General features: G+C 38.5%; 2 protein-coding genes across 4 annotated transcripts in view; one reads left to right on the top strand and one right to left on the bottom strand.

Annotated features, from left to right (window-relative positions):
* Nucleotides 1–24953, bottom strand: part of LOC122974260 (butyrophilin subfamily 2 member A1-like) — a 90707-nt gene that overhangs the window by 2377 nt on the left and 63377 nt on the right. For 2 of the 3 annotated variants that reach the window (XM_044342280.1, XM_044342281.1), the window contains exon 1: nt 3587–4184. The exons of the other annotated variant lie outside the window; for it this stretch is intronic. In XM_044342280.1, the coding sequence (XP_044198215.1) occupies nt 3587–3635 (49 nt within the window). In that variant the 5' untranslated portion in view covers nt 3636–4184. Of the gene's footprint in view, nt 1–3586; nt 4185–24953 lie in introns of those variants that run through there. 3 annotated transcript variants of the gene reach the window in all.
* LOC122974223 (sialoadhesin-like) lies at nt 112–17738 on the top strand. The gene is made up of 6 exons (XM_044342208.1): nt 112–177; nt 10164–10260; nt 11617–11880; nt 11968–12228; nt 14954–15094; nt 16251–17738. Exons 2-6 carry the CDS (start codon nt 10230–10232, stop codon nt 16298–16300), a joined length of 747 nt encoding a protein of 248 aa, XP_044198143.1. The 5' UTR covers nt 112–177; nt 10164–10229; the 3' UTR covers nt 16301–17738.

Raw genomic sequence — 24953 nt, 5'->3', positions numbered from 1 at the left:
AGACACCATCTAGTGGTTGACTGGGGTATTTTCAGTCGTTATTCCATGTTCCACGTCATGTGATTAGACAGGAAATAGGAAGCTAATGCTCAGCCTCCTAACAGACAGTATCGCAGACCTGCAGCTGGTTACTCTGCATCCATCTGCAAACATCTTATGTGTATGGCAGCATCGTCCGTATGTATCTTTGCTTTTTATGCTTAAGTGCATTTCTAGAATTTCATTTCATATATTTGATCATTTTGTGAGTATATAATATATGTTAGCCTCATCCTGTATTAGTTAATACACAACGATAGCTACAGCTATATTTCCTCTAGTTTATAGACTTATTTACAGTAGTCCGGAGATTTAATTGCTCCATTGTTATTGTAATTCATGTTTATATACAATCAGTACAAAAAATAATTTAGTTTAGAAGATAACTTAATAAGCTAAGCATATAATAGCTTGTTGTCGAATTCAATGCAGTTTAAGTAATCACACCTTCTGTATCTGTGTTCAGTTTTACCTTTTCTTAGCCAATAAACCTGTGGGCAAAATACAACCTTGTCTATGGAGTCTCGGTGAAAGTAAGGAGTTTATCTGGCTGTCAAAATACCTCACTCATGTATAGAGGACAGCACATACATGTGCGTCTGTTCTGGGACAGTGACCCCTCCTCTGTTGCTCTTCTTGAGCTTTCTTCCATTTTTTCCCTGTTAAAGGAATGTTTTAGGAGGAGTTTTTCTTTTTCTGAATTGAAGGTCTGAAGACAGAGGATGTTGTATCGCTGTGCCAATTGTAAACCCCCTGAACCAAGGCTATATTCTCCTCACAGGCAGTGACATTTGGAAAGTCTTGAAGAGCTGCACGATTAACAGCCAAATGGCCAAGGCGAGAATGTCGCCCCCAACATGAGATTTAAGAACTCTGTATACTGTGAACTACAGAGAGATTTATCTGACGGTGACAGGCTTGATCAGCATTGTGTGAAGTAGTTTGGTGAGGGCTTGAATGTAACGGATGTTCATTTATATGTTAAAGTTCCGCCTGCAGATTTAAGTTGATATGAGAAACATGTTAGCAAACATCTTCATATTTATTTAGCAGTTACAGTTCAACATTATTATTCATTTGGAGTTGTGTTTCTGGCCTTTATGCTAAATCATCCCAACCAGTATTTTTAACAATCTTCAATGATCTTGTCTTTTCAGCTTGTCATAGTATTTCCGGTAAGATCTTTAGAGTTGCCAGGTTTGTTTTCTAAAAAAGTGGGCTATTTTAATGAAGAGTGACAGAGCAAGAGATGGTGGATACCTGACCTGATGGTCTGGTATCCACATGGTCTGGTCACAGCTGTCACACTAGAAATTTTGCCTGTGTGAGGCAAAATTCTCTTTATATTTCTATTAATATTCTATTAAAATTTTGAACTATTTCAGTATAGTCAGTAAACACAATGCCAACAAAGTATGGAAGTGCATTGCATTTACCAAAGGAAAAAAAAAAGGTTTATTTCATTGCCTACTTTACCTCATCTTACTTTCTTCTGTTTTAGAAATCTGCAAATCAACAGATTTTGAGATAACTTGATCTAGTTTTTCTTCATTCTTTTTTCAGGATTGGTGTAACAAACAACTGTATAACCAAAGAAAAACATTTTGGTGATCCAGGTAGTGGATTCATATGAGGAACCATTAATTCACATCTGGGACAAGATGTGCCCTTGTGGTTTGAGGCAAAATGAGGCATCTTCCCCCCTCATATTTTTCTATGCAGTCTGATTTTTGTGGATGTGTAAAAATTAATAAAAAAGACACAACAACTAAGACATTACATCATGTTTCTATGAAAGGACATAAAAACAACTCATCCTCTGATCATGCTACTAGCCTAATTATGACTACTTGGTGTTTTTTGTGAACCATCAGATTATGTGACCTGATTGGGAATTTCAGCCAAATGTTTTTTTTTTTTTTTTTAAATCATTATTTATTTTGTGCTCTGATAGCTGTTATCAAATGGTAGCATCTTTATATGGGGCACAAATTTTGAAAGCTTGTAGCCCATGTATCCATGAAGCATCCCATCCTACTGGTTTAACTGGTTCTCAACGGACAGACATTTGCCTAATGTTGGCATAATGCCCTCCACATTACTCAGTGAGATTAATATCCCCCACTGTCTCAAAATAAAAGTGCATTAAATAAGGTAATGTCATCATGCCTCAGTGTCCATAGCAATGATTCATAACCACCTTAAACTTTTTTCATCAAGAAAAAACAAACTCATCATTCTTGTAATTATGAGATATAGAAAGTCAAATGAGATACTACGGTTAATTAGGCAACGACATAAACTTTTTCCCCCTTTGGATTCCATACTTTGCTGGCATTGTGATTAGGCTACTGACTTTACTTAAAAGGGTTGACATAAGATTAAACACAAGTTGAGAGTTTAAAAAATAAAAATAATAATATGAGATGATTAATAATGTAAGGTTTAAAAGTGAAGTTAATTTATACATTCAAGTTAATTCACAAAATATGTATTTACAATGTTCACACAGTTAATTATTTATATATCGATGCTGTATTATTTATATATTTACAAGTTCAAATATTTGCATCAGCACCCTGCTAAGGTTGAAACAGTATTGAATCTGCTTCTGTGGTTTTACCTCATTACAGTTGGATCTGCCTCAGTCTAGCTTATGATTGGTTGATTTAGTCACATGTGCCTAAAAGACGAGGAAGTGTTGTTATGTCTCTGATGCCGGGAGCTAGAGTAAAGTGCTGCTTAAAAAGTCACCTGTCTCCATTCTGCTATTTTCTCTCATGAAGAGTGTCAAATTACCACCTACCGAACCCTCACGTTACAATAATAACAGAAAGAGTCTCCAGTGGTCCTCTCGGGTCTCTAAAACAGTAAATCTACACAGGAGACCTGATTTAAATATTAATTATGTTTTTGTTGAATACAACATCAGTTAGGTGATTCTATCTAAATTTCAGGAGTAAGGTGTTAGCTAATGTGTGTTCATTGGTTAATTGTCATTTCAGTATCAGATAACAAAAATGTCACAAATGTCAGAAACAACGTCCCTAACAAGAAAGTTTTGTATTTAAAGCTGAGCAAAGATCCTTTTTGACATCAGTAAGTAATTATTTGGTAAACTAATGCTATCACTCAGTAGTAAAGCTGACATGCACAGATTGACCGGTTGATTAATTTGTTTGTTCGTGAATACTATCGTTATATTGGTTGGCAAGGATCTTAATCACTACTTTTTAAAGCGTGCTGCTCCAATTGTAGTTAGCTACATAACATATATTTTAAACATTTCTGTTTTACCTGGTAGTTCTACAGTTCCTAAATTAAATGAAATCTGAATTTGTTCAAACTGCATAAGATGTGAAGGGGATAAAATGCGATTTAGATAAGGCAGAAGGACGCGCCCAACTCTTGATTTCCGTGAGGAAATCACATCATGGGTGATGAAACCAGGTGCCACCAAAGTTAAATCATTCAAACAAATATAAAAAACTTAAAATAATAAAACATACTAATGTACATTTTGATATAATTCAAGTTAGTAGCCTACCTGTGGCTGAGATCAGTAGAAGAAAAAACAGTCCAATTTCCCTCTTCATTGCACACTGCGTCGATCAAAATATCGATAATCTGCTGTTTTAGCGATGGAAACCGTGAAAAACTAATTTTTTTTTGAGAGTTTAAGAGCTGTCTGAATCGCTTTGAAAGCAAACATTTAAGTTTCGTTTTGAAAACAGGAGGAGCTAAGTGATGGCTCATAATTCATATAATACGTCATTGGCTCTCCACAGAAGTTAAGGATTGACATATCACCTGCACGCATAATCGGACGTGGCGTGGCCTCTGCACTGCATGCAATTTTAAAGTGTAAAGTGTACGCAGATTGATGAGACTGCGTTGATCATTGAATAAACTTGTCACGAAAGTAGCAGGAATGGACCCAAATGCAGAGACCGTAGGCGAAGCAGGTCTGAAGAAAACTTTATTTAAAGTGTGCGGGGAAAAAACAAAAACTGGAGGTTCAAAAGGCAAAACTGAAAGCAGAGCCATGACTGAACAAACTAGAACAGGCTGAATAAAAACAGAACAGAGGATCCAACAAAGACTGACTCCAAACCAAGACTTAAATACTAACTGAACTAATACGGGGATGTGGAACAGGACCAGACACAAGGGCAGGCTGGGAAAGAAACTGGGAGCAGGGCAGGACTAACGAGGATGACTTCAGGGCAGGTGTGAGGAGGAGTAAAGGAACACAGAGGAACCAAAACCCAGAACACACTAATACTCAAACTACAACCCAGCAGAAATTAAACTGTCCCAGAATATGTAAACCTAGATACCCAACACCACAAACCAACTAATAATGTAAGAAAGTCATTCAACGATAAGTCAGACAACATAAATGAGCAAAACCAAATGACCCAACAGACCAGAGTCCCAAAACCATGAGTCCATGACAAAACCTTTCTTTTTGCTAAAATATGATATAAATATCATATCTAAAATAATATTATGAAATTTAGAGAAAGAAAACAACTTTAGCAACTTCCTTTTGATTAACAGAATTAGGTTTATGTCTGTTATTAGGTATTGAAAACTGATAATTTCAGAAGCTCATGTCTTGACACTGAAAAGCTTTTATTAAACTTTATTCAGGAAATCTGACTGAGATCAAGATCTCTTTTGCAGAGAGACCTGAGGGATGTACTGCGAAGCGAGATTAGTGGGTTTAGCATAGTCAGGGTTTTCAATGTCACAAAGATGGCTCTCTTTTAACCTGCTACATCACCATGGTAATTTATACTGCAAACTTAACCTGGTTATGTTCCGAGTTTCAGCTTAAATCGGCAATAAAAAGCGCCGTCCTTTCACTGACTACATGATTTGCTGCCAAGTCCGTTTAACACTGCTGCTACTGCAGCTATTAGAACATCGATTAGAAAACTGATTAGTCTTTTATCATACTTACCATTGATTTGATATGTCATATTGTAAATTTGTAATGGTGCAATAGGTTAGGATTACTTGTGGGAGGGGATTTTGTTACAATTTATCAAACTGTATTTCAAATTGAAAAAAAACTAATTAAAAACAAGAAACTAATGAAGAACAAAAAAATAGAATAAAATTGATTAGTCTATTGGTATTTATCACAGATAATATTAAATATATAATATTAATTTAACTTTGATTTGGCCAAAAACTAAAGTGATTTCCACTGATCCTTCATTATGGGAGTCAGACCTGAATGCACTTCTTGAGAATAATGTTTAAATCTGCTGCATCAATTTCAGAGTTTAAGAGCTCTGGGTGTGGGAGGCACGGAGAGTGCAATGAGTGATAAAATCAGTATATTAACTAATTACGAATTGTTTTTTTAATTACCAAATTCACACGATCAGTAATTATCTGCCAGCATTCCTCTCTCTGCTTCATAGCTCTCCATTAGAATGATCTGTTCCTCCTGATTGAAGCAGGCGGCACGCGATCGGTCCATTTTACGTGGAAAAAGCGTCAAATGACGCGCCAAACGCCCCTTTCATGGGGACGCGTACAGACTCTGAAGCAGAAAGCCTGGGTTAACAAAGAAAGTTCATAACCACCATCGTGATACCACTTATCTCTGATCGCAGTTTGTCGAGCCAGCTCACACAAAAAAAGCCTGGGTATGTTGAACTTGCTTTGTAGTACACCCCTCTGAGAACATACATACATATACATGATAGGAGTGTGCCCGAAAACAAATACATTGTTTGGCAAAGCACAAATAGTTTTTTTTTTTTTTTTTTTTTTTTTTTTTTTTTACGAATATTTGTTTCATACAAATATTTTAAAAAATGATTTGTTTTCAGGAAGAAAAAAAAATAGGCAATAAATGAAAAGGGCAATAATCGCCTTTGAAGTTCTTCCCTGCACACTGTGCTGTCTCTGTGTTATGGTAGTTTATTCATGAACACTTATTGTAACACTTTAATTTTCTAAAATTAAAAGCGTAATAAGAACAAAAACAGGATTTTTAAGCCTCTTTCCACTTTTCGATTTGAATATAAATACAAATAATTTTGTTGCCTCAACAAATACAGATACAAATACAAATACCGGGCCCTCTGCACATCCCTAATACACGTTACAGATACACAGGATCACAATAAGACGGTTCATTCACATCACAAGCACAAAAACAATCATCATACACACTCAGACACACAAACATTATGAAGAACAGCAGCAAGTAAAACTTTAAAATCCCTCAGAGGAACACTGTTCTCTCCAGATCCCTCGTTAACAGATATTACTTTTACAATACAAAATATTTGGCAATTTTCTTTTTTCAGTAGATATTGTCAATAGTATTTCCTAAAGTATTATGATCAGTTTCAATATAGTTCCTGGATCAAACTCAAACTTTCACCTGAATTCTCTGTATGTTCCTGTGATGCAGTTTCTCCAACATACCAGCAGATGATGGTCTTAACCTGAGAATGGTATTTCCTCTTCAAGGTATTACAGTAAATCTTGTTTAGGTCTTTTCTTTTACAGATCAGAAATCTGCTTCTCTGGTATTTACTGTTGTAATTTGTGTTTTAGACGTGCAGCTGACAAACCTTCATTTGTCATTACTTTCATTATTCAGCTCAAAATGTGCTCTCTGGTAGGTTATAGTAAAGATTAGCCTTTTTTAAACAAAAAATATTTAAATCGGGAACAAAACTTGTTTAAAACTAAGACCAATCTTTACAGCTGCAGTGTGAGCCTAATTTTATTCACAATTGGATTGTTAATTGGATTTTCGAGTATACAGAATGCAACCTCTCCTCTCTGCCTTTTCCTCCTCTGCAGCTGTTTGAGCTCCTCCCACCTGCACACACACACACACACACACATACACACACACACACACACACACACACACACACACACACACACACACACACACACACGCATGCACGCACACACACAAAACAACCACAAAATGGAAACCATGACCTATAAATTCATATGTGTCTCTAACATGCAGCTTACCAACTTCTGATGCACACAGCCACCATAAAATGGAGAGATCTTAGCTGATCAAGTTTTATTTTCACCCTAGAATGTCATACAACGAAATTCTTGCTGCTCTTGCACATAAAGGACGAAAAATGGGGCTGCAGGGGCTAATGAAAATCCATTTATAAACAGACAAAATACAGACTAAAATTCTTTTCATGAATAGCTTATTGAATATAACTGCAGACCTGATAACTTAGAGCATGTGAAACACTAACTCTTCATTACTGACAAATCTGATCTTAAAATCTAATCTTAATTATAACTGCAGACCTGATGAACTTAAGGAAAGTGTGAAACATTTAATCCTTTAATGGTTCACAATCATTAAAGTTTCAGAATGATGAGCCCAGCTTGGCTCTAAACTTCCTAATGGTCTACTTGGTCATTTTTTACAGGGACATTATGTCACACGCCAGTGATTTGAGTTAAATATTTAGTTTGACTTGCTTATGTTGTGGTATCGGCATCTGTGTTGGGTTCTCTTTTATTGATATGGTTTTGTTATGCATGTTAATTTGCTTTGTACCTTCTTTGCATGTACAGATGGGTGACAAATTCAAGGAAAAACGGGTACAGGCCTGAATGCTTGACCCCTACAATGAGGAGATCTGGTGGCTCTTTTATGCTTTGGGGGCATTTTGCTGGTATGGTTTGGGTCCACTTGTCCCCTTAGAGCGTTGGGTCACTACAAATCAATACAAAGTTGTTCTGAGTGATCACCTTTATCCTATGATGAAACATTTCTATCCTGATGGGAGTGGTCTCTTTCAGGATGACAATGCCCCAATTCACAGGGCACGAGGGGTCACTGAATGGTTTGATGAGTATGAAAATGATGTGAATCATGTGCTATGACCTTCACAGTCTCCAGATCTCAACCCAGTTGAGCACCTATGGGAGATGTTGGACTGACTTGTTAGATGCTCTCCACCACCATCATCAAAACACCAAATGAGGGAATATCTTTTTGAACAACTTTGTATTGATTTGCAGTGACCCTTCCCTCTAAGGGGACAAGTGGACCCAAACCATACCAGCAAAATGCCCCCCAAAGCATAACAGAGCCACTTGATCCCCTCACTGTAGGGGTCAAGCATTCAAGCCTGTACCGGTTTTTCCTTTAATTTGTCACCCGTCTGTATGTTCATGTGCTCATTTTTCTGATAAGTTTGTTTTTCATTAGTTATTGGTCGATATATAAAAAGGGACCGTGACGTCATGATTGACAGCTATGACAGCCGCTTTCAAACTTCCGTCAGATGACAGAACAGCTGATGGAGCGTATCCCGCCGGCCATCATCCTGCCGCCTGACTCTACTGTGCAGACTTTGGCTCCAAATGACGTCACACAAGCAAAATGGCAGCTCCCAAAAAGGAGATATTTTGGCTTCACTTTTGCATAGCAGTGGGAAGTGGAGGTGCACTGTCCATATCTATATACAGTCAATGGGAACACCTGTGCAATCTAATGCAATCCAATACAACAGCTCTGCCAGAAATTCTTGTTTTACGAGATCTTGTTTTCAAAAGATAAAAAAGTATCACCTTTTGGGACTTTAGGGGCTCCGAAGGTTTGTAGCATGTGCACAAAACTCAGCATAGACAATAAAAAACGCACTCACTAAGAAAGAAAGAGAAACAATCAGAGTATTCCACGACATAGTCCACACATGGCATACATCCTTTGTAAAATTATAGGGTATCTTCAGGCAGTTAATCCACATTCGCTGCAGAGGGAAGATGAATAACTGATTCAAAACTGACTCTATGTTTTGATGTCAGGAATATTATTTATGTTATTTAGATTTTACTTTTGTTTCCAGTAAGATAGCCTATTGTTATTGATTTTCCTTTTTAAAACACTGTTGCTCTGGAGACAAAATGTTGTTATATTAAGAATATAAATAAAATCTAATCTTGTTCTGAACTGATAAGAGTATTGATAAAGTACCAGACCAATAAGAAGCATTTGTAAGAGTAGCGGTAGTAAAAGATACATATCTCTAACAACGAGAGAGTGAAAGTTCACCTACAGTATAGGGCACTAAAGCAGCCAGGACTGCCACTGAGAGCCTACTGTTGCCTTTCAAAGTGACAGGTAGGACAAGAAAACACTTTGATTATAGCTAGCTTCTCATAAAGCAATGCTTATTGATTAATTTACTAAATAAATGACATTACTGAGGTGTAACTGACTAAAGATGGACGTACAATACACAGTGAGAAAACAGAGAAACAGTCTGATGGTGGGTGGACACCATGCAGACCTTCATTTCCCAGACATAGACATGAAATCAGGAAGTGATGTCACGTCATTGTCTGCTAGTGTTGTTGTGGTGAAGTACGATGAGGTTTCGGTGTTTAATTATTAAATTACATCAATGACAATGGTTTTTGGTCCAACAAGTCCTCCAAATTAAATGACCAAATACGTGGTTTGACCATGTGACTCCAGAACGACACATAGGAGCATTTTCTAATCTGTTTTTTCTATTGGCAGGAATATTTTTCTGTGTACATCACTGTTAAGAAATAATGATGTTATATGACTTGGCATTGCTGTAGTTAAAGTCTGGTTGGTTTAATGAAAGATCATGGTTTGGGTCAAAATAATCACAAAATCAGTCTAAAATGATCAAAGCAGTCTGAGTCTTTTATTGCAGTCTTTGTTGAAGTTGTTTATGTGGTTACTTCATATCCTGTTTTACTTAAATGTGACGTAGCTGATAACCAGTGTTTTTTTGTGACAAGAACGGCCTATATTATGATGAGGTTGACTGTTGTTCTCATGCAGATGAGCAGCAAGTGGAATTGATTTGGTTAAACTCAGTAGAAGATCATCAGCAAACTGACAACACAGAATGAAATCATAACTTCCCAAAGAATATTTTTATAACTGAATATTTTAAAAAAACGCTGACATCTGTTTACAGCCAAGGTTGATTACTTTTTAAAGGTTTTGAATACTGAGCTCAAGAGAGTTTGCAAAATTTATTAACTTTGTTGTGGATCATCAGTGTTTTTTATGTTGTTTCTATTTCACCCCTGGCTTTGATGATTTCCTGTGTCAGGTCAGGATGTGGTAGACTGCAGGGCGAAGCATAGACTTAGAGGAAGACAGACTGCACTGACACAACATGGAGCTCACATCACTTTGCCTGATGCTCTGTAAGAAATTTTACTTTTTAAAAATGTTTACCTCCTGTTCTTTCTTTTTCCCCATCTACCAACTACTTGAGCATATTATTTACTTAATCTTTTTCATTGACTTCTCCTTTCTAAATCACGTAGCTTGCTCATAAATCAACCAGGATCTGCCTAACCTTTGGTCTGAAGTCCTTGATGATTTTCTTCATTTATATGTTGTTATAACATAATTGATTTAAAAAAGTCAAGCAGTGTGTAGGCTGTTGATTACTGAGGTATCTGTTTGAGAAAATCTTATAGCAGTAACAACTAAATTTAATTTGCCTGCTGCACTTGGAAAGAAGCTTGTTAACAGCTCTGAGACTGAACAGTCTTTTGGCATGATCAATGTGCTGTAAAACCAAAACGATGATGTAATTAATAAGATTTAATCTTAAAGGGGGCATATTCTGCTTTTAGTAATTTTCTGTCATTTATATGCTGTTATGATGTTGGATGCTAGACATGGTCAAACTTCCACAACTTGAGGGGAGTGTATGCAGAAATGCTCCCTGCAAGTCAAAAGTCAGGGCTTCAACTGGGTCTGAACGCTTCATTTGCGATTTTTTTTCTATCTTGCTGATGAACTGACATTGTCTTGTCACATATGCCCATAAATGGCCGTAGGTTCTGTAGCCTTGGTTAATAAGGTTGTTGCTAAGGTTATTGCTTAGGTTGTTGCTAAGGTTTTTCCATGTATTGTTTGTGGGATCCACTCTCATATTTCGGATTGGATGTCGGCTTAAACATGCACGGATGTATTTAAGAAGTTGACATTTCAAGTAAGGAACAAGAAAAACTAGCCAATCAGAAAAGAGTGGGCTCATTGGGACGGGGGAGGAGGGGGAGGGGTACGGGGGACGGGGGGACGGGTGACGGGGGGGACGGGGGGAGGGGGGGTTCTTAAAGAGACAGGAGCTAAAACTGCCTGTTTAAGACTGAAGCTAAACTGAGGGGTTGTGCAAAGGACCAGTATAAGATAAATATGGTGTTTTTTGAACTGTAAATCATGCAAAGATCCCCTGAATAAAAATATAGACCTAGAAATGTGCAAGATACATGAGTGAATTTGACGGAATACTATTAGTTCTTTGACTTCATAAATGGAGACCTAGTTTCCATATAGCCAATTAAATTAATTTTCAACCACATACGCATGAATTGATAATGTGTTGTTCTATCATAGGCTAGAATGATGCAGCTTTAAATGTTATCAATACTTAACTGCACTTAACAATATAACTGCAGCAAGCAGGTTGTACGCATGTGATTATGAATTATCTATACAGAAGAAAATTTAAATACATTCATAATTATTTCCATTTTAAACCCCTGCAGCCACACTGAGCATCAGTCCCAAAAGATCTCAGTTTTTTCAGGATGACCAAATCTCTCTGAGCTGTGAGGCACCAGCAAACTCCAGCGGCTGGATAGTGAGGAGAAACACCTCGAAAAGGACATCTCAGAACTGCACGTATGGCTGGGGAATCCCAAGTGAATCCTCCTGCATCATTCAGCATGCCTTCCCGTCAGACACTGGATTGTACTGGTGTGAGTCCCAGCGGGGGGAGTGCAGCAACCGCGTCAACATCACTGTTACTGGTAATACTAAATGTAAACCCTTTTATTAATGAATAAAATAACTCAATTATGGAATTTTATACTGATGTTTATTCTTCTATATTTCAGCTGGTGTTGTGATCCTGGAGAGCCCTGGACTTCCTATGACAGAGGGAGACGATGTGACACTTCTGTGTTCCTACAAGGAAGAAGATGAAACTAAATCTACATCAAATTTCTCTGCTTCATTCTACAGAAATGGTGTTTTCATCGGGTCTCAGCCTGCAGGAAAGATGACCCTCCGACCTGTTTCCAAGTCTGATGAAGGCCTTTACAAGTGCCAACACCCCACAAAAGGAGAGTCACCACAGAGCTGGCTGGCAGTGAGAGGTGACGATGATCTTCTGCTTCCTGTAGACACTAGAGTGTGTGATAGGAGGAGGTCAGCTGTAGTGGCACAAATTAGCTGCTTTGGAAGCTGAAATTATGTGATCTGAGTTTAAACCCACTGTGTGGAGCCAAAGCACCATAGTGCAGCAAGTTGGGAAAGAGGTCTGCCTGCAGGTCTCCTGGGGACGGTTCCTTTGCAGGCTGTGCTCTTGCAGCAGCTCCACTGTCAGGACAGTAAATAATATGTTGTTTTTCTTTTCTTTGATCCACATAAAAAACAGTAGAAGAAGACACTATGGTTGTTCTAAAGAGCTGTTCATAGAAAATGTGACCGTGACTTGTTTGGCAATTCATGTTTAGTTGTTTTAAACCTTGTTTTAAACTAGACGAGTTCACACAATGCTAGTTAAGCCAATCATGGCCAGATAAATCTCTGTATTTCACAGTATATGGAGTTTTTAAATCTCATGTTGTTGTATCAAATTGTTGCAGAAAAAGGTACCAGAGCAAAAAACTCTCTCTTGAAAATAAAAAGGGAGTCAGAGGTCCAAGCAGCAAAGTGTTCTTTAATGCCGGCAAAAAAGGGGAGCAATCAGCACTTTTACAACGAACCAAATCGCTCAGAAGGTTTTTTCTTTGGGGCATTGTTTTTATGCCCTTGGGTCGGCTTAGGTCACACCTTCTCATCCACCCTCCCTAATTTTTGACCAATTATTATGTTACTTTTATCTCCGTCACTCGTTGTTGGTCAAAACTCTTCAAAACAGGTTTTGAGCTGTTTGAGGATATGTACTGGCATATTCAATTCTAAGTATTGGGAATCATTTTACACCATTATTGCCAAGTTGTCTTCTAGCCTCTTATTTTTTTTTATAAGTTATTCTAGTCATTTTACACCCTTACTTCTTGATCTCCTCCAGAGAGTATTTTTTTTTAAAAGGTGAAGACTTTAATGCAGACCCAAGCAAAGTGACATGTAATACTAACACACTCAAATTTCTCCAGTGTATGATTATGATTCTTCTACCGTGCCTCTATACGTACATTGTGATTAAATATGGTTCATGAGATTATAACTACACCAATACAAATTGTATCACACTAGCCCTTATTGCTTATAAACTTATAAAATCAATCTGCATAGCTTAATATTGTCTTTAAGCACACCAATGACATTTAATGAAAATACACCACAATGTCCTGCGCTGGCCATTTGGCCATTAATCGTGTCTGGTGTGAGCTCATCAAATCAATCTCACACACACAAAACAAACATTTCCTTATATGCTATATTAATATAAAGCTTGTTTTGGTAGATTTCTCATATATCAATAAATATATAGACTAGAGTCTGTAAAGGTAAATACATCCAAAAAGAGTGTGATCAAATAGACTATCAATTGTCAGCTTTTCATATTAAATTCAACTGATCACAGTTAAATAGTCTGTTTGAAAAGAGAAATGATGACTCAGACATTGTGAATAAAAGGAGAACAGTGCATGTGTTTGTGTCTGTGAGAGAGAAAGAGAGGCTTCAAGCAATACTTGTTGAATCAATGAGCTATAGGCTCTATTTGTTTTCGAATCTATCAATAAATATTGCTATTTTGACAGAGTTAATCACAATGTGCTACACTGACAGAATAAATCAATGCATTCAATATTTAAATAATACTACTGCATTGAGGGCCTATAATTATTGAATCAATATGTATTGTTATATTGGCAGTCAATCACTTCACATAGTATGTTGACAGATGTATGTCGCTACATTAAAAAAATTTATAGGATAACGTTACTGCATGGCAGGATTATTTAATATCTTTTTGCCTGACATTTAAATGTATCGTCTTGTGTGTTTTGTTTTATTTTGATGGCATTTCTTGTCCTGACAGTACAGCTGCCCTGAGAGCAGAGCCTGTACTGGAAGCATCCCCACAGAGGAGCCCTGCAGGCAGACTGTCTTAAGGGTTGTAGCTACCATTTAGGATAATGACATTATGTCCTCTGTATTTTAAGTCTGAGGTTCATGAACTCTAAATTGTAAATTTACAATTGCTTATTTAAAAAAAGAACACATTTGGTTATTTTTTAAGTTTCTCCCAGTGTTTTTGTGTCCAACAGATAAAGTATTCAGTATTTTCCCACCAAACCTTTATTCCTGTCAGTGTGGATAAGGCTTTAAAACACCATTTAGACCTTAATGTTGGGAAATCAAATGTACAGAAAATATAGAGAACTGTTACAGGATGAGCCTGGTAATTTTTTTATATTTCTTCTATTGTTAACAAATTTCATGTGCAGAGCCAAACCAGTGATGTTCTGATCTACTAACAAGTGTGTGTGTATCCAAAGCCTGCATATCTTATTCCCCTGTGCTTTAGACCTCTGTAATCCAAAAACTATTAAAATCATGTCAATGAGCCACACCAGTGCACTGGGTGACATGTTCCTTCGAAATAAGTTTGTTTAGAAACGGCCCCAAAGACTAATAACAGCGATCACGTTTTCAGTCTCCAGATAGTAGTTCTGTGTAAGGCAGACACAACTGAGCATGTGTGGGATTGCGGTTCTGTTTACAGCTTCAGCTACAGTTAGGTTGCAACTTACAGAATATTCCTGTGGCACTAATGTGGAATTAATTAAGAGGGACTTTTTTATGACTTTTTGGGAAATGTCCTTAAATTGAGCCTAATTGTTGATCACGCACTTTTCTTCCTCACAGTTGGAACTCAGCCCATAAGTGTCCCTACCACTCCTCCTCCTCCTCTTATGTCTCTGCGCCTGTTGTACACCATCCTGCTGTTCATCCTCTACAATGTCATCCTCATTGTGTGTGTAATCATTTACCGAAGGTGGGCTCGAGGTAAGAACACCTCAGAAAACCCTTAAAATATCAGAATATATTGATCCCTTTATTGATGATGTTTTCTGTTGGCCTCTTCCACAGGGGGTCAGAGGTCAGACGCTGCAAAGACTAAATGTCAAGACACTGGTGCTAAACCTCAGCACTTTGTAAACTCATATTATCAGTTTAGTTAAGTCAACTTATCTGTTGTCATTAACTTAAATATAATAATTAGATTGGTTTGTCAGTTTTATGTTATGTCAAGTTGACATTAACTTAAAATCAAAACCCATTTCAGAGCTTATAATCATGAATTCAAGTCTTAGGACCAAAAATCAAGAGTTGTGTTTCCCAATACCACCACCACCTTTTTACCCTGCTCTCCTCTGGACAGTGGTGGAAGAATTACTCAGATCCTGCACTAAAGTAAAAGTAGCAATACATCAATGTAAAAATACTTCATTACAAGTAAAAGTCCTGCATGAAAAATCCTACTTAAGTAAAAGTACATAAGTATTATGAGCTTGATGTAGTTAAAGTATTGCAGTAAAAGTACATAAGTATTATGAGCTTGATGTAGTTAAAGTATTGCAGTAAAAGTACATAAGTATTATGAGCTTGATGTAGTTAAAGTATTGCAGTAAAAGTACATAAGTATTATGAGCTTGATGTAGTTAAAGTATTGCAGTAAAAGTAGTGGTTTGGTCCCTCTGACTGATATATTATTATATATGACATCATTAGATTATTAATAGTGAAGCATCAGTGTTAGAGCAGCATGTTACTGTTGTAGCTGCTGGAGGTGGAGCTAGTTTACACTACTTTATATACAGTTAGCTAGTTTAGTCCAGTGGTTCCCAACCTAGGGGTCGGGTCCCTCCAAAGGGTCAGCATCCTTAACAATGTGTTGTATTTTAAAAGCTTGTTATATTATCCATTGTGTCAAATCTTCATCTGAAAAGTAACCAAAGCTGTCAAATAAATGTAGCGGAGTAGAAAGTACAATATTTCCCTCTGAAATGTAGTGGAGTGGAAGTATAAAGTAGCATCTCATTGAAAAAATCATGTAAAAGTAACTAAAACTTTTTAATGCCACTTATGTGGATTTAAATCAAAATAAAAAGTAGAAAAAAAAGAAAATAAAAAGATTCTCTTCTCTCTGCTCTTCTTACAGCTCGAGCTGAAGCAAAGAGGAGAGCCTCTCATCATCTCACTCTGGAGTGATGAGTCCTATTTCCAAGAGGACCAATTATATAAGGGAGTATCTTCATTTTATAATAGTATTGGTGGAAGTACCAGTAGCAGTAGTAATAGTGGAAGTAGTTGCAGTAGTTGCAGTAGCAGTAGTAATGGTGGAATTATCTTAGTTTTAGAATGTATTATCTCTTAGCTACTATAAATTGTGTAGTATTATTCACTTATGTGAAAAGTGATATTGAATCTTTTAATTAACAGTCCTAATAGTCTGCATGCACTGCACATGCTGAAAGTACAATTTTCTGATCTTGCATCTGACGACAACATATATATATTGAATTCTTGAAACTGAATGTCTTTTTATTTATCATATATCATATATTTATCATGATTATATTTGCATATTGAAATATAATCATTTTAATATTTTTTATAAAGACCTAGTTGGTCATGTGGAAGGCTATATTGATTACATAAATACCCACCCCAGTTAGTGTATTCTGGAGCTGGTATCAACAAAAAAATCTAGACTTCCTTGTTCTGCCATGCTTTTATTAATATGACTAGATTCATGGTTTTTCCTATCCTTACATTGTGCTTTTTGGATGAAAAACATATATGCACTGATTAAGAGTAATGGTTCTTTGTACTATTTTATCCATATAGCCTCTGTAATAACACTTAAGTAATTTAAATTATATGTGACTGTATAGATCAATGATAAATTGGCATTTAGGCCCTTATTTCGGCTTTGCATAAATAACACCTTACATCCTTGACTTGTGACAATCTGGTGCCATTTGGAGGTAGATATAATGTTTATTTTATGATGATATTGCAAGATTTTTGACTAATTGCCACTTTTGTCCTTAATTTTATCTTTCCTTTTTGACTTTTTGGATAGAATGGGTTTCCGCTGCAATATGTTTGATAGCATTGTAAGATTTATGATATATCAGTTCTTTTGCTTTTGAGGAACTTGTTATTTTTATTCTTGAGTTTTTGGGGTTTATATGGATATACTGTTACCCTTGTGTCATTTTGTATTTTTCTAGTCTTTCCAATGCTTTTTTCTGACTAACCTGGATGGTGACACGTATGCTCGGGGTTCGTTAAAGGTGTTCATCAGTAAAACTAAATTAATCTGTAGCCCTCTGATTGGATGATTGAGACAGTTATGATGTGTATGAGGTTTATGGGCAATATCATAACACTTCTATACATACAGTGTATGTATAGAAGTGTTGTGATACTGCCCATAAACCTGATGACGGTCAGAAAGACCAAAACATAGTGATTTAATAAATATTCCAGCAGTAAGCGAGACAGTGTGCTGGAGTTCTTTTCATTGTATTAGTTGCACCTTCCTCTGACGCATCTGTCATGTATTCAGGTGTACAGAGATTTTTTTCCCCAAAATATATCATATGTAACATTTCTTATGTGTATTGTTCCTGTAAAATTACCAAAGAAGAAATAAATAAATTGCCTTCTGTTTTATAGGTATTTGTTTTTGGATTGTTTGTTGTACAAGGATAACTTCTATCATACTTTTGGTCATTTTCACTGACAAAAAAGACATTTTAAAGACATTTTAGAGCTGACAGATACATTTCAGAGGCACCATCAGCCATGTAGACGAAATGTCACAGTATGGACCAACTTATGGTCTGGTATCAGCGTCAGCATGCTAACATGCTGTTGTCTAGCAGATATAATATTTACTATGTTCACCGTCTTAGTTTAGCCTATCAGTGTGCTAGCATTTAGCTAACACAGCTGAGATAATGAGAATATGTTTTAAGCTAAGTTGGCTTCCTTCTGTCTCACAAGACAATGGAGTATGTGACTAAACAGCCCAATTCTTGAGTGGCAGTCTCTCTTGCAGTTTCAGCAGGTGTAGTCCATGCCTGACTCTGTGGGTGCTGATTCTGCCTTTTGTCATCTGCGCTCTCTCCTTTCTTCCCACAGGTCCTCTCTTCTCTTCTCGCTCTTCTCGATGCCTGTCTTGATGGCGAGTCTCCATCTGTTGAGCCAGCTCAAGTGCCTATGAGCAAGCAAGGCGAACATGCTTTGTATTCCCGTCTGTGCTACAACTTTTTTGTTTAATGTGGCCCTTCCAGGTGATGCCCAGAATCCCTCTGAGACAGCATAAATGGAAGGCATTGAGTCTGCATTCTTGGCGGGAGTAAAGAGTCAATTCTTTGTTTCCATACAGCAGCATGCTAAGCATGCAGGTATTGGTGGTCAGAATGGAGTTGTCCCAGATGCGCTTTGCTAGGCGGGCTATTGTTGTTGTTGCCCTGCCAATATGTGTGTTCAGTTCAGTGTCAGGGGAGAGGTTGTTGGAGATGGTGGAGCCAAGGTAGGTGAAGACCTCCACCACCTCAAGGGTGTAGTTGCCGATGGAGATGCTGTGGGTGCTGCTAATGTCTTGACCCATAATGTTGGTCTTCTTGAGACTGATAGCAAGACCAAGTTCTCTGCATGCATGTGCGAAGCAGCTTATGAGTCATTGTAGGGCTTCCTTAGCATGTGCTGTCAAGGCAGCATTATCTGCAAAGAGCATCTCACTAATCAGTACTTCCACACTTTAGTCTTTGCTCAGAGACATGCAAGGTTTCCGTCGCTTCTGGTGTAGAGGTGTATGCCGTCATCTGACTGGCTGAAGGTGTAAGACAGCAACAAGGAGAAGAAGATACCGAAAAGTGTCAGGGCAAGCACACACCCTTGTTTCACTCTGCTCCTGTTTGGGAATGGGTCCGAGGAAGAGCTGTCATACTGGACAGTGCCTTGCATGTCTTCATGAAAAGATGTAATCATCCCCAGGAGATTGGGGGGGCATCCAATCCTCTGTAGAAGGGTGAAGAGGCCTTTCCTCCTCTGCTTGCGTCACTTCTCTTGAAGCTGCCTTAGTGAGAAGATCATGTCAATTGTTGATCTTCCTGCTCTGAATCCACACTGTACCTCAGAGTATACTCGTTCTGCAAGTGACTGTGGCCTGTTCAGTACTAAACAAGTGAAGGCCTTGCCAACTATACTGAGGAGGGACATTCTGTGGTAGTTGTTGCAGTTGGAGCTTTACTGCAGGCTAGGGAGTAGATGGCGTTGCTGAACTCTCCTACAGAGGGTTGAAGGTCAAGCTCTTCCATGACAGGCAGGAGGTTGATATTCTCGACTGCTGTCGACTTGAATAGCGCTCCTGGTGATGCTCTGCCCATCTGTTTACCTCAGTCTGTTATAATGTCACCTGAAGCAGACTTTATGGGTGTGATCTTGGTGACACTTGGGCTGGAGACTTTCTTTGTACATGGCGGGAATGTTGCAGTCAGTGGAGAGTTGGATGCTCTGACGAAGGTCCAGCCAATAGCTATTGGACCCATCTCCGGGTGATGACGAGATTCAGCTGGTGCCAGTGATGTACTGGGGTGCAGCCAGGATACTCTGTGGTGGGATTTGGTGGAGAAAAATGTGTTGGTTATGCGAAGGTCATGGTAAGAGCAAAACTCTAACAGTCTCCACCCATTCTCATTCAGCTTGCCGATGTGTGGCCAATGCTGTGGGACCAAGAGTCATAGTCTGCCCCAACTCAGGCATTGAAGTCCTTGAACATGTACAGATATTCTGTTTCTTAAATCCCTTTGACAATGGTCTCAAGCTCCTCATGAAACTTGTCCTTTGCCTCGGCTGAGGAGCAGAGTGTGGGAGTATAAACGATCAGGATGTTCACTGGGCCTGAGGAGGTTGGTAGGCAGAGAGAGAGGATCCAGGCTGTGCCTTTTAGATGGCGGTTCAAAGACAGTAAGGAGTTTTTTACTGCAAAACCAACACCCGCAGTTGATGTTCCTCTGGTTCCTTTCTCTGCCAAAAGAATAAGTAATCCTGTTCTCTGAGGCTACTGTTTGATGGAAGTCTGGTCTCTTGCAGTGCAGCAATGTCGATGTTGAGCCTCTTGAGCTCCAGGTTTATGATGGCCGTTTTCCTTGCATCATTGACCTGTTGTTGGTCATCTGTGAGGCCTGTGTCTTGATGTGCCAGCTTGCTAGCTGCAAGATTGGTAGTTTTCCTCTTTCTTTGCCTGGTGCGAAGTTTACAGTCTGCTTTTCTGTCTTTCCCCTTAGCTCAAAGCAACCATTGAAGCAAGCAGACTGTGGTGGGTCAGCACCTGCTGCTAGATCTGTCAGTTGCCTTTGATACAGATAACGACCAAATCCTCTCCACACTCACTGAGCTTGGTATCTCAGGATCCACCCTCTGCTGGTTCATGTCCTACCTCTCATGTAGATATTTTATCTTGGACAGGAAAAGTGTCCAAACCGCACGGCTTATCCACAGGAGTTCCTCAAGGGTCAGTGCTTGGTCCCCTTCTTTTCTCAATATACACCATCTCACTTGGCGCAATCATCCACTCACATGATTTCTCATACCATTACTATGTTGATGATACCCAATTTCTCCTGTTGTTCCCGCCAAAATACCAGACAGTCTTGGCTTGGATCTCGTCATGCCTTGGCATGGATAATAGAACGGCACTTCAACTCAACCTCTCCTCTGAGCTCCTTGTCATCCCAGCCAGTCCCTCTATACAACAAAACATCAGCGGCCAGCTCGAATCAACCCAACTCATGCCCACAAAGTCTGCCTAAAACTTGGGTGTCATGATCAATGACCAACTAACCTTCAAGGTTCATGTGGCCTCAATCACTGGATCATGTCGGTTTGCCCTGTACGACATCAAGAAGGTCAGACCCTACCTCTCTCAGCATGCAGCCCAACTCCTGGTACAGGCTCTTGTAATATCACGGATTGACTATTGCAACTCCTTACTGGCGGGCCTCCCTGCATGTAAATTCAAACCTCTACAGATGATCCATAATGCAGCGACATGGCTGGTCTTCAATCAGCCCAAAACAGCACTTCACCCCACTGTTGATATCCTTCCACTGGCTCCGAGTTGCTTTCCGCATCAAATTCAAAACCCTGACACTCACTTACAAAACAGCAACTAAAACAGCTCCCGTGTACATGAACTCCCTCATCAAGGTCTACGCTCCCTCTGCTTACTACACTCTGCCAATGAAAGGCACCTGGTACCACCACCACAACAGGGCCCTAAGTCACTGGCTAGATTCTTCTCTTCTGTAGTTCCCTGGTGGTGGTACAAGTTACCAAACTTTCTTTGATCCACAGAGTCCCTCTCAAACTTAAAGAAAAGACTAAGATCCAGCTCTTTTGTGAACACCTCTGTACTTGATGGACTGAAGGAAGAGAAAAAAATAAATAAATAAAAAAAATTACTTCTTAGCAATCTATGCACTCTATGTATTGCCTCTGTGCGATGACTGTTGGCATCTACATCCTATTGGACTTAAACTTAGCTTTATAGCACTCCCGTGTTGTTCCCTCCTTTTGTTGTATCAGCTCTCAGATGTACGTTTCTTTGGATAAAAACATCTGCTAAATGAAATTGTAAGATTGTATCAGGGAGCACCAGGAGGAGCGCTGACTGAGCACTCATGCCGACTCTGTGAGAGTTGGCCTGCAGCGCAGGCTAAATGTTGGGACTCGCAATATATTTTTTGACTGCTCGCTTCCGCCCGCAGCAAAGTTAAAACCACCTTCTCCTGCAAGATTTGCATTGGGTCCCACGGGATCCGCATTGAAAATCATCAGATATGTTTGTGAATATGTGACAAATCTGCTGACAGAGGCAGTCCACAGCTGCTGATGTTAGGTATGGAAACCATTTAGCTTGAAAACCAGTTGTGACATAACACCGGGACCATGAGAGGCTGCTCAGAAAGTTGCTGGGGTCAGGAGAAAACCGGGCTGCTGCCAGTTACAGGGACGATTAGCAGCAGCTGGTGTTATCTCGTTGTATTCACTTGCACTTGGACATTGGTTTTGACCAACCACAACTTTTCATTTATATATTTTTGAATTAGATTGTGGCAGCTGGGGTGACAAGGCATTTTTAGGGGTGGCAGCTGCCACCCCACGCCACCCTGATAGATCCACCCCTGTGTACGAGACATCAGTGTTGACTACCTACAACACAAAACTGCTCACTGTTAAACACCAGCTGGGTTTAAACATATAAATCCAGATATTTTATGTGAATTATGATGAAGTAATGAAATTTAAAAAAAACTTGAAAAGAAACAGAAAAAGTATTTTTGCATCACTTCTGGTTTGATGTTTTTGGATGCATAAAAAAATACACTTGAGAAATATACAACCTGATATGAACAGTGCTTCCAAATAATCCACATACAGATGTTCATGGACAAAAATCAAGACATGTTAGCTTTAGTTAGCTTTAGCTTTAATGCCTGCATGTAGTTCCTAAATGATGTCACCTTCGTAAAAAAGTTTTCTAGACTCACAAAAATAGTTTGTTTTTGTGAGTTTGACTTTAAAGGAAGCCCGTGGAGTTTTCTTGTGAGCAAATAACAGTTATGTTTAAATCATCAAAACACATTGTGTGTATCTTTGAGGTCTAACAGAAGTGTAAAATGTATTTCCTCCCTCATTAAACATTTGCCAAGACAATTTTTAAAGTATTTAACCCTACATTGTTTATATCCATGTATAATAGTTTGCCGTCTTCTTCTTCCCTGCCTTTGTTGGTGTCTTGCTGCGTTTCTTAATGCATTGCAGCCACGTGTAGATCAGCGGAATAGACAAACAATATGGGGAAAAACTCATAAAAACTCCACAGGGTGCCTTTTACTTCTAACACTTGTTTTGACATTAAGAATTAAGTAAGTTTAGTTCATTTTGTTTTGTAAGAATTGAGCAGCACTGCAGGTTTTATATAGATGGTAGAGGAGCAGCATGCACCATCCTTATCGTGCATCAGTATCCTTTTCATTTCAAGTTTGTGTCAAGTTTTATTTTGGGTATGGACTACAACTACGTCCTGTGAAATATTATCTTTAGTACAAGAACAAAGCATTTTGTGACACCAGGAACCAGAAGAATGTTATTTCACCCATTGATCTAAACCTGTTTACCATCTCTGCTGCTGACTGAACAGCCATCAGAAAGATCAGGGACATTAAAGTCTCAATTTGCTTCAAACAAAGTACTCATCAGGTCGTCACACAGAGCCTGAAAACTCCTCTAACACCTCACGCCCTCCTGACATCACAGTTGTTGAATCCAACAATTCAACTATTTCTGGAACTTTTTCTGTTGTTGTTCTTATTTTGGGATTGTTTTTACTGTCTATAAGACAAAAGAAGACATTAAAATATGTCAGTTGCAACCACAAACAGAATTTTATTACAGGTCAATGTTTTGAATAAAACAGAATAATAAAACTGGATCATGTGGAAATAATTTGTTTTCATTTTGTCACAAACATAAATTCACTTAAATATTCCACACAATTAAAGGGGGAAGCAGCTTTCTTAGCATATATTAGTAGCTGCTATCTCAGTTTTTGACTTCTGTGGAGTTCATGTGATTTGGTGCTTAACCAACCTTTAAATCACATATTTAAATTTGTAAATGTGATCTCAATCTGAATCGGAAGACATTCCATTCATGTAAACTACTGCTGGCAAATAATCAAAGTTTGATTTCCTAGACTACTTAAAATGGACAGGAAAGTGATTTTAATTGTTTTATTGCCTGTTTTATTGTCTTATTGCTCTATTGTTTTATCTGCCTAAAAAGGCTTTCCTATATGTTATGTGTAAAAACTTTAAACACAGCACACATACATTACCCTCCCAAACCAGCCCCTCCTGTTATGGTTCTGTCCCAGTCTAGTGTCCCTCCATCAGTCCAACAGATGTCCTCAGGGTTTTCTGCCTATTTAAGACTGGGCTGAGAGGGGGCAGGACAGATAAGAGAGGTTTCACATTATATTTGGGGACCACTTGAGATGCTGTTGCTTTCTACATTGACTCTCATAGTAACTAAGTGCAAGAATGAACTAAAACTCATAGCAACAGTTGTCTTTCAGTCCAATTTATGTTACATGCAGCCTTAATATGCAGAGCACTCAGCTCAACAGATTTATTGTGTATTTGTTCTTGTTTGTCAACAGCAATTTAGTCTTTTTGGTAAAGGTTCTTCGGTTGGCAATGTATGCCTAAGTTTATTTGCTGTGTTTTCTCAGTGTGATATGTACACTTATTTGAGTTATATTTGTGTAATTCCAGGACAGTTTGGTGAATGACGGTTTATATATGAAGAGGATTGTGCATGGTTATATTGTGGACTTTTATCTGGCTCATGGTGAAGTTCTATTTTTGATGTGTCCTCAGCCCACAGCAGTTATCGCTTTTTGTGTTTTTTCTTGTTTTCCTCAGCCTGCTCTTCCCTCCACACCTGCCCCGCATCAGTCTCCTTAGCTCTGCTCTGCTCCCTGTGTCTTTCCAGCCAGTCAGCTCCCAACCTGCCCTTGTGTCTTTCCACCTGCTCCTTTTTTGTTTCATTAGTTCAGTTTGTATTTAAGTCCTTGTTTTCAGTTCAGTCTTGTTGGATCCTTTGTTCAGTCTGCTCTGTTAGTTCTTCTTTGCATTGTTTAGTTTTGCTCTGTTCAGTTCAGTTTAGTTCTGCCTGCACTCGAGCTTAAATAAAGATATTCTTCAGTTTCTGTGCCTGATGTCTCCTGTATTTGAGTCCACCTGCTCTGTTCCACCTCCCTCTACCAGCGGTACCTGCA

This window comes from Thunnus albacares, chromosome 22, assembly GCF_914725855.1.
Source record: "Thunnus albacares chromosome 22, fThuAlb1.1, whole genome shotgun sequence".
In the NCBI taxonomy this organism is placed as follows: domain Eukaryota; kingdom Metazoa; phylum Chordata; class Actinopteri; order Scombriformes; family Scombridae; genus Thunnus; species Thunnus albacares.
This window is presented reverse-complemented; position numbering and strand designations above follow the sequence as displayed.

What these genes read in the sequence shown, in the direction of transcription:
- LOC122974223 (XM_044342208.1), top strand. Translation starts at nt 10,230, where the DNA reads ATGGAGCTCACATCACTTTGCCTGATGCTCT. An exon ending in ATCACTTTGCCTGATGCTCT is followed by an intron (nt 10,261 to 11,616) that starts GTAAGAAATTTT and finishes AAACCCCTGCAG; the next exon opens with CCACACTGAGCATCAGTCCC. An exon ending in GAGCTGGCTGGCAGTGAGAG is followed by an intron (nt 12,229 to 14,953) that starts GTGACGATGATC and finishes TCTTCCTCACAG; the next exon opens with TTGGAACTCAGCCCATAAGT.